This window comes from Lupinus angustifolius, chromosome LG16, assembly GCF_001865875.1.
Source record: "Lupinus angustifolius cultivar Tanjil chromosome LG16, LupAngTanjil_v1.0, whole genome shotgun sequence".
NCBI lineage: Eukaryota > Viridiplantae > Streptophyta > Magnoliopsida > Fabales > Fabaceae > Lupinus > Lupinus angustifolius.
The window spans coordinates 19120124-19131028 of record NC_032024.1 but is presented as its reverse complement, the minus strand read 5'-3'; the positions used below and the strand labels follow the sequence as shown (position 1 = coordinate 19131028).

At 30.2% G+C, this 10905-nt stretch overlaps 1 protein-coding gene across 3 annotated transcripts; it reads right to left on the bottom strand.

Moving 5' to 3' along the window:
* On the bottom strand, positions 4372-8356 carry LOC109330291 (probable protein phosphatase 2C 40). Of its 3 annotated transcripts, none has more exons than XM_019564437.1 (4): positions 8034-8356; positions 5467-6648; positions 4861-5125; positions 4372-4707 (listed from the first exon to the last, which is right to left on the bottom strand). In XM_019564437.1, exons 2-4 carry the CDS (start codon positions 6637-6639, stop codon positions 4580-4582), a joined length of 1566 nt encoding a protein of 521 aa, XP_019419982.1. In that variant the 5' UTR covers positions 6640-6648; positions 8034-8356; the 3' UTR covers positions 4372-4579. The 3 variants fall into 3 exon arrangements, with proteins under 3 accessions (XP_019419982.1, XP_019419980.1, XP_019419981.1); XM_019564435.1 differs by lacking the exon at positions 8034-8356 and adding an exon at positions 7017-7091; XM_019564436.1 differs by lacking the exon at positions 8034-8356 and having other exon boundaries at positions 5467-6681.

Genomic DNA, 10905 nt, shown 5'->3' with positions numbered 1-10905 from the left:
TAGATGCCATTTTCTCTTGGTCAATAAATCTAATGCTAAGTCAACATTTAAGTTACTAAAAAAATTGTTTAAAAGATTTAAAGGAGGGCACCCCAAATACAAATTTTGGAGTAAAGAACTTGTAATACATGCCTGAGGGCTACACATTGTTGAGTAAAACTACATGAAAACTTACTTATCCTTAAAGCTAAACTAGTGTTAGGAACTTGGGATCTAACTAGACTAGGCCCTTCGGGTGTGTGGCATATGCATTATATGTGACTACAATTAATTAGAGGTCTAAATAATTTGTACATACATAAGTATTTTTATACCCATGGGACAAATATTTTATTGCTTTTATTTTTTTTAAATTTATTCTATTAATTATTTTTACTTTAAGCATAAATTGTTCAAAATTTTGTTAATTGTGATGTTTAATTTTTGATATTATTATATAATTAATGTATAACTAAATTAAAAGTGTGCAATGTAAGCAAAGTATAAAATCGTTTCAAACTCATTATGTTCTTACAATTTGATATACAAACTTCACATAATTGATTTTTATTTATAAATTAGGACCCAAGTTTTTTCATTCACTCTAGAGACCAAATGGTGATGAGAGAAAAATTCTTCCACCTATTTGGGGCCATGCCTATATGCTGTTTAAAATGATCCAAGCATGTCCCAGGAAGTACCACCCTCACCCCAAGCCAATTGTAGCAGACTTATCACACTCTCTTCAGTTCTTGTTTTAATTCCCTGTAAGATGTGAATCATATTTTCACACACTTTAAATTGAAGAAAGAAGAAAGAAATGAAGAGTAGTTTATGATATGCATTAAACCTACATGAATGACTTACAACAAAAAAGAAAGAATTTTATTCTTTGAGTGTTTCTCTTATGGTGAAGCAAAAATTGAAAGGATATATGTTCTACTAGTAATTGGTGATATGCATTTACCCTATTGAAACTCTACTAATCAACCTTGTGGACTTATTTTAAACTGCCTCATTTATTAAGTATTTTCCTCAAAATTTAAATTAGCTCATTTATTAAGTATTTTTCCTAAAATAACAAACTTTTACTAAAATATATCAGGTAGCATACCATGTACTACCTACTTGAATAAAGAGAACCATGTATCATCTATCATATGACTATGGTCCAGACACAAAACGCAGTACATGTTGAGTAATTGAATCATTCAAGTACATTCCTTCCTTTGTTTCTACTGTCTTTTTTAAAACCTTCCACTCAAAACAGTAAACTTTTGTTCTAGCATGATTAATCCAGCACCTTTCTAATTTCATCATTTAGAAAAGACAATCCACTGTTTAGTAACATTGAGTATACACCCTTAACCTTATAACATTTTTTTTCACAGTTCTTGTTCCATGACCAAGTGTCAACATGGTGTGGTCTGCACCCTTCCTGCATTAATAAATTTTCCATTTACTGCCAAACTTGTAGCTCCCATTCAAAAAAATACTCTATCACATGACTTTCCCAAGTGTAGAGGTTTCAATATATCGAAAGACTTCCTAGCAATAGATGGCAAGGCGGCGTGTTCTATTTTATGGCGGTATGGGAAGCTGCAGTACAAGTTTGGAGAGCTAGGCTTTTGGTAACATCCTTAAGAATATTGAGAAGGTCTATGTTGTAGGGGAGCATTTAAAGACAACTACACATTAAGCAAGGTGAAGTCATATATTCGCTAAGTTCTTGTGCAGATTTCCTAAGGAGCGACATATTCATTTATCTCAATCAAGGTAGAGATTGTTAGGGATGTTTGAAATATGTTATTATATGAAGTCTCACATTGCATAACATTAGAATAGAGTAAGATATCAATGTTATATACTGAACTCAGGTCCTCTATTATAATGTGCACCAAATAGAAATATTTCATGGGCACTTGAGCTCATGAGTGTGCTAGGTTTTGTAATCCTTATTCTCTAATAATATATCTCGGTAGCCGCTTAATGCTCCCGGGGAGTAGGCACAATTGGCCCAAACTCATTACCACTTCTATTTATTCTATGCCTTTATTTGATTATTTTTTGCCAACGTTGTGCAACGATCATTTCCATTGCACGAACAAAGGAAAAGGTAAAGTTAACTTGGGACCAAATATACTTTTTACTTATTATTAAGAATCAAGAGGAGAAAGAGAATATGAATTTCATTTATTGAATTAAGTTGGTTGAATAGAAAATCTACAATTCCAAGGACAAAGATCACATGTTCTCATTCATGTTTCATTTCCTATCCCGACCCAATGAAAAAAGTGAAACTTAATTAAAAAGAAAAATTCTAAAAACATAAAATAACATATTTACATTATTTGGTGAAAGCTCATTGATTAGGGACATGGAGACATACTCATTTCGGGACAGTTGGTCCCATTCCCAATAACAACTAATCAACTAACAAAAATTCAATATAAAATTAACCCAAATAACAGAAAATATTTCAACATTGATAATCGATTAATCATTTTGTTAATCGATTATCCATTATAGAATTACAACTATCTTAATACGTATACAACTAATTTTGTGTATGTGACAAGTATGCTAATGTTTTTTATTCTTTTAAAAAATTATTATGTTATCAATTATTATTACTCTAAACATCAAAAAATTTGTAATGATTGTTGTTTTATATTTTCATATAGTCTATGCATAATTGAAATAAAAATCTCACTTGAAGTGAGGAAAATGTGGGACTGTTTAATGCTCATTAAAGAGAAATCTATAAAAATATATTAGACTCAAATCATCAATAACTAACAATAATCGAGTCTAAAAAGAAAGTGTTATTACATTGTCATAACTTATATGAGATATATTCCGTTCAAAATTTATTTTAAAAATATTAAATAATTAAATTATTTGATATACAATATGTATTATTTTTTATTTTATCATTACAATTTGTTTTAAGTCCTAATTTTATTTAAACTTTGATATTCCGATTAAGTTATGGGGTTACCCAAAAGTTGTGTTGATATTTTTAATTATATTAATATTTAATTCTACTGTAATATTCAAAAGTAGAATTGTTGAGTTATGTAAAGATATTATAGTATAATATATTTTTAAATAGGTTTACCGGTCAAGATTTTAAATAAGTTAAGCATATGACTACATTTTTTAAACAAATCAAGAGAAGACTATTATATAGGTTGAACTTTTTTAAGGAAAAATTTGACCTAACATGTTTCACCCTGACTTATAAGGAGCTTTATATAGAAATGAATTATGTGCAGTAAAAAGATCATTAGTATTCATCCTCTTATTAATGTATTTATCTTCTTGTCTGTGGTCAATAACATTGTTATTACTAGAAATGATCATTATGACATTAAAGTCTCAAAGAACATTTATTCCAACACTTTCGAACAAAATATATGGAACATTTGCTATACTTTCTTGGAATTAAGGTAACTTAGTAACAAGAAGGTATTGCAAAATCCTAAAGGTTATATGCTCTAGATATTCTAAAGGAGACGTGAATGTTAGACTGCAATCTTAATGATACTCTCATCGATTCTAATGTTAAACTTGTGTCGAAATAAGGGAGTCATATCCAAATACATCATTTGATGTAAATATTGTGATGCAATTCCTTAATTAACTACTTTATAGTCATTGTGAGAGCAATTGTTCATATCTTAATGTATGTTAACCAATCTCCTAAAAAATAATTGATTTATGAGAACAAATGTCATATTAATATCCTCATACACACTAATGTACATGAGGTTGGATGCTCGAATGATTGGAATTCAACTTCAGGCTATTGTATTCTTATTGGATGCAATGTTATCTCATTAAGTAAGAAACATAGTATTGTTAAATCAAGTACAAAAGCAAAATACATAATCATTACCCTTGCTGCAAGAGAGTTTGCGTTACTCAAACATCTTATCTAAGAGTTAATGTTTTTCAAAGTTAAATCGATTAAGTTCATTTGTGATAATTAGACAACTTTGAATATTGCCTCCAATCCCGTCTTTTACACATGAACGAAACATATAGAGGTTGATTATCTTCAAAAGGTTATTGTTGGAAGATCACGACATCATGTGTGCATTCAAAAGATCAATTAAGATACATTTACTAAATCTCTTTGATATCCAAGAATTTCATATTTATGTAAAAAAAAACTGGATGCATTTGACATATATATGCCAACTTTGAAGATTAAGCTAGAGAAGCAAGTGCTACAAGAACAAAAACAAAATCCATGTTATGACACTTTTATTCTTTTATTTATAACAATATTATATTTTTACCCTTAAAAACAAAAACAACAACTTTCCATCCCACTTTAAAATCCTTCTTCCAACTTGAGGGGAGTATTGAGATGCTTGAAATTAATTAGATGATTTTATATTTATTATTATATTTGATTATGTTTGTCTATATGATTTAAGAATATCTTGTAATTATTTCTTCTGATTTTATTTCCCTACATATTCTCATGTTTTAAATACAACAGGGCTGAGTGCACAATACACTTGGCCAATTCAGAGAAACAATTTGTCTTATTAAAATTCTTCAAATGCTAGATTACTTCGGTCAGTTTTCAGATGCAAATTGATGCCTTTGAAGTCCGTTTATTCATCCCAAGGATGATCACAATTACAGTCACATCATCATGGTACTTCCTCCTCCTCCCGGCCGGAATATTCATCAACTCTTCCATGCTGAAACCTGCATCGAAATCACTTAGGATAATCAAACAACCCATAAGAATTTATGTTTAGGCAACAACAACAACCAAGGCTTTATCTCACTAGGTAGTGTCGGCTACATGAATCAAAAAAGATACTATAATGTTCTATCATGAGAATTTGAAAAGATGACCTGCAGAATCTGCTGCTCTTGCTATAAGCTGCTCAATGAGAAATTTTGCAGGATCACCAGAAGGATTGTTCATGATATATGACTCAACATGCTTTACTGCCTCATCATTGCTGAAGAAGTCAAATAAACCATCACTCCCAACTATAACAAATTGATCAGAGTTTGAGATTTTATGCACATTCAGTGATGGTTGAGTGGAAACATATGGCGGGCTTTTAAGATCACGAACTCGAAGGATTCCCATCAATGCATCATTCAGATTTTTCTGCATGAGAAAAAGGAAAGAAAATCAGGTCTATTCATTGGCTAATACAAATATTTACTCATTTACCAATCATATGGAGACAATTTGAAATACGAAAACTAACAATGACAAATGGCGACCAACAGGTAATAGAAATTATAACGTTGAGTGGGGGCATATGTCCCTAATCTTTTACATGTGGCTATGTCTGTGGACTAAAGTAAAACATGGTAACAGATTTACTCATTTACCAATCATATTGGAGACAATTTGAAATATGAAAAAGTAATAATGACAAATTGCAGCCATAGATAATAGAAAATCATAATATTGAGTGGGGGCATATGAGAAAGAACACTAACCTTTTTCAAGTAGCCAACTCCAAAAGCACGAGTAACCTTCAGTTTTCCTTTCACTTTCCCTGCTACAATGGCATTAGGATCATCGGGATGACTGACAAGAAGTTCAGCTCTTTCGACTTCATTGTCAACAGTATGACTATCTGTAAGCTGGACAGCTCCCATTCTCTTATTCCCATTCATTTTGTCACATGTACTATACGTTGCCAATACTGCTCTGCTGTCACCGAGATTAAGTGTATACAAATTGTTCCCGTGAAGAAGCACAAGTAAAACACAAGATCCAACAGAAACTAAATCTGGACGCTCCTCCATTTCCTGCTCAACCATGTATAAGAAGTCATTCTCGGCCTGACTGAGAGCACGTTGGAGGCTATCAAGTACCTCATGTGAAAATGATTTAAGTGATGCTTCTGACTTGAAAGGTGGAGTATTGTTCACGAAACATCCAAGACTAGAGTTGTTTTCCTTAAATCTCAATGGAGATTGATGATCATGAAGACTATCATCCATCTTATGTTGAAAAGATCTGCCCAAATCATTATCGTGACAAGCCACGATGGAATCTGGTTCCAAATCCCAACATAACATACTAAAATAACTTATGATAGTGTCATAAAGGGTACCGGCCAGAAAGTCAGCCGCATCTCTCCCATTAAAGCCATCATAAATTGCACAGAAGAGCCACCCATTTTCTTCAGAACAAACTGCTTGAACTCTATCTTCACCAGCTGCTCCTCCTGCTACTTGAACTTCCATAGCATTAAGAAAACCTTCACTTCTGGAAGGAGCACTCATGGATTTTAACGAAAAAGGGTCACACTCAAGCATATCACTTGGAGTGGATGGGCTGCAACTTAGGTTTGACAAACTACTCGGGAGAGAAGATGATAGTATGTCCAACTTTGAAAGACTTGGGGAAGAGGGCACCCTACGAAAAGATCTAGGAGAGTCCAGATTTGGAAGGATTTCTTCTCCTATCACACCGTTGCAGATGTTTGTGTTAGCAAGTGTAGCATTTGCACTTAAGCCTGCACCAGACAAGCAAGAGAAACTGCTTGTTCTATGGACCACGGGAAGGCCTTTGTAGTCATTGGCAACCTTGCAAGGGATACCTCTACTACTATCACATTGATAGCCAAAGCTTATTTTAAGCTCTCCTTCATGACTAAGCATCCTTATCTCCTGGTTTAAGAAACCCATTCTCAAAACCATCAATATCACTGGTATATATGTCTAAAAGAGAACTTTCTGTGATAGATTAAATGTAATAGAACTGTACGAAAATAGCTTTGATGAATATATATATATATATATATATAAAATCTTCTAAAAATAGCAATTTTATCATATAGAAAACTAATCTGTTTATTCAATAAGGTCTAGAGGCTGCAACATGTATGAAAGTAACAGAGTAAGAGCAATTTTATCACTAAATACATTGTGATATCTAAATTATGTGCATCAATATGTTTGCTCGTGTTAGTCACTAAAACGGAGTAACAAACAACTGAAAGATATCATATGGGTCTAGGAGGAGGGAAATAGCTTACTATCTTAAAATATATCAGCAATCCTCTTGTTTGCTCACTTTTAAAATTAAAAAATAGCATTCAAACAATATAGGCAAATTGAAGTGCACTCTTTAAGAATTTGAATGAATGGCTTGAATCAAACATGACAGACCTAAAATTTAGAGAGATTTGGCTGAGACCATCAATGTTGGCTTCCATGTATGCCCAGATAAAAAAATTGAAGATTTGGATCAAACTCATAGACTCATAGGGAAATTGTAATTTTGAATAAATGAAATAATGAACGTGGAGCATTCTAATAAGTGATTCTGCGATATTTATATTTTTGTTCTTTAAATTGTATCAAGGATTCATAACACAATGAAAAATTGAAAACAACGACATAATCTAAATAATGATGATTGTGTAGATTATTTATAGCAATTGCAGAAGGAAAATAAACCCATTAAATTAAAATCTAGGCCACAATAACTTCAGCTTCAATCCTAACATTGCAGGGTACATGTATATGTGCAGGGTATACACATTGAACCATATAGAATATCTCAGTGAATATTTGAATAAATATAATAGCATGCATTTCTCTGGTTTGAAAATATTAGACCAGTTCAACCAAACTACACATTTTAAGAATAGACTATTTGCCAAAATTCGTTCTTTATTATTACTGTGGCTAGTGGAGAAATGAATCATAAAGAACAAAACATAACAGAACTATGGGAGAAAATATACATGGCATCAACCACAGTATTTACATGATGCCATTGATTTAATCAATAGAAGAGACTATCATTAAACACATCAGAAAAACAAAATCATGAATTGACCAAACAGATAATCCAATTACACAGTATCTGAATTCCAAACATCTCTAGTTGAAAAATCTTGCATTTTTTCCGAACACAAAACTACCAAATTCTTATATATGACCAAATTAAAAAAAAACGATTTTTTTTTCTTCAAATATCATTTTTTTCGTAAAATAACAAAAATGCATAAGAAACAGAAAACACAAAAAAACGAAAACCCACTTACCGAAAAATAAATCCTTAATAATCCAATCAGACCCAACAGAAAATGAAAAAGCTCAGAACTCAGCTATTGAAACGACGTCGAATATGTAAGCAGAGAAGGTTGAAAATCGAAGAAGAAGAAGAAGAAAAAGTGAGTGGTGAAGAGTAAAAGCATGGAGAGAAGAGAAGAGAATCTGAAGAGAAGTGAAGAGAAAGAGTGTAGAAATGAGAGGAAAAACGACGTCGTTGGAAAGAAAAGATAGGATAGTAGAGAAAGGAGGGTGTTTGTATTGTGCGCCGTTTATTGAGGAAAAGTTTGGTTGGTTATTGTATTAGTCTTCTTTGTCTATTTTCATTGTCTACCGGTAAACCCCGGTTTTCTTCTCACCACTGCACTTTACTTTTCTTTCTTTGTTCAAATACATATTTTATATGATGTTGATCAAGTAGTATAATGTTTTATGTATCATGAAAGAGATTAGGTCATTAATTCTAAGTAAAAGAATATATTTAATAGTAGCAAAAAAATATACTTTTAATCTTGGATTATTTTAATATTGCAATTTTAATCTCCTAATTATATGTGTAACTTACATTTTTTTTATTCATAAGAATTCTGCATGTAATGACATGTTGGACAAAAAATATCATATAAATAGATATAAGTTCATGTTATAGAAATCTTATATAAATAGATATAAGTTACTTTTCGGGGTTTCTATAAAAAAAATAGCAAAAATAAATATATTTATTAAATAATGTTACTAATATCTTAACAATCAATGATGTAAAAATCGTACAGTACCGGCCGGTTCGATCAGAAAATCAGATTCCTAACCAATACGGTACAGATGTTGAACCGGTCAAATATCAAAACTGGTGAACTGACCAGTATTTGACTATACCGGACGCTTTATACACATATTTTTTTTAAAAAAACTTAAAAACTCATTACAATGTGACTCATCTTTCCCATCATTCTTCAACACTTCAAGGCACATGCTTCCAAAGTATACTTAGATTACACATTTTGGTTCCTAACATTTACGCGTAATTTCAATGACATTTGTGTAATTTTGGAGTACTGTCTGAATATAGAATTTGGTGCAAAAATATAATTTTGATATGAGACAACTTTGATTTCTTAGTGTTAAATGTTAAAACTCCAAAAAAAATTTATTTATAGAGTGAGTTATGAACTTGTATCATTTATTTATATTTTGTGATTGTAAGTGATATTTTTTTATTGATATATGTTTTGTAATTTAGACTTTGAGTTTGCTAAAAACTTAGAGTTGTTTGTTTATGTGAATTTTAAGTAGATTATGGACATAAATTATAAATTTGAGTATCTACCTATTTGAATGTTTATTATTATAGGTTTATATATATATATATATAAAAACAAGTATGTCTAGTTTAACTTGGATACAATTTAATTACTGATTGGTTAAATCACTGTACCACTATATCAGTACCCTAATCGGTTTGATAACCGGTACTGTTTTAACAACACTGTCACCGATTATCATGCTGATAAGAGTACCCATAAAATAGTAAAGTAGTTTAACTACAGATGACAATAGGGTATACACGTGTAGGTAATATTTTTCTATATTCATATTCGCACTTGTTTATGACTACCTATATAGGTAGCAGTATTTCCCGGCAGGGACGATGGTATATATGTGTATTTTAGGGTGTGCAAATGTAGGTGATTTTTTTGAAAAAAATATGTAAACTACTTGTAATTTTATAAGCCCAATTTTTTTTTTTAAATGTCATTACATGCTTTATAAAAAACAAATAATCATTATTATATTATTTTATTATATTGTGGATATGTAACTTAAAATTTTTTATGATTATTTCTTCGAGATAGATAGATACTCAATTGCTTCTTTGAATATCTTGTTTTTAGTTGGTTTTTTTCTTTAGTTTTGATATAGAAAAACTTATTGAATTTGCAAAGTTCTACTAACTTGATTTTTATTCAACTAATTTAGTGATGTTTGATAATCAACTTGAAACTTACATCACTAGCATGCATAATAATGTTGAATTTGCTTCTTTGAAAGGAATCAATAATCTTTAAGCTAAATTGCTTAAAGGTGGAAGACATATTGTTTATCTATTAATTTATCTTTTTTTAAGTTAGCAATACAACTATAGAGAGAGTTTTTTTACTGTAAAATTTGTGAAAAATAGGTTGCATGATCGAATGAGAGATGCATGATGAATGATTATATTGTGACTTATATTTACGCAGAAATGTTCAACAATATTGACAATAAATTGATCAATCAACGATTTCAAAATGTGAAATCACATACAAATTAATTATGAAATATGTAATTTATTTGATTAAATATATTTAAATTTTGTGATTTTGATATTAGAAATTTTATCTTTTTATAATTACTGATATTTATTATTTTAAATTTTAACATATGTTGCACACTACCTTTAGGTCATAGATAATTAGTGTTTGCGGGTATCAATGATATATATATATATATATATATATATATATGATATATTTAATTAAAAAGTAAATTTATAATTATTACTTATGCTATGTATAGGTGAGATATTTTTATCATCCCTAAGTTTAATAAGAAGTTTATAATTAAACTTCATACTTATTAAGATACATTTTTATTCTACACTATATATAAAGAGAAAATATGGTATAACTAAATCATAGTGTGATTTTGGTTTTCATTAACATTTTAATTTCTAAAAAAAACATATAATCATATGTAATCACCATCAACATATTAATCACACTCTCGCCTTCATTTGACAATTAAAATAAAGACAATGAAATAAAATATAAGGTACATCCAATAAAAGTTACAATATAAAGTACATTAAATACAAAAAAATATTTA

Coding starts and splice junctions, on each gene's coding strand:
- LOC109330291 (XM_019564435.1), bottom strand. CDS start 7,076: ATGCTATTTTTTAATTTTAAAAGTGAGCAAACAAGAGGATTGCTGATA. Junction 6,649..7,016: donor TGCTGATATATTTTAAGATA/GTAAGCTATTTC, acceptor TTCTTAAACCAG/GAGATAAGGATGCTTAGTCA. Junction 5,126..5,466: donor GAGTTGGCTACTTGAAAAAG/GTTAGTGTTCTT, acceptor TTTCTCATGCAG/AAAAATCTGAATGATGCATT.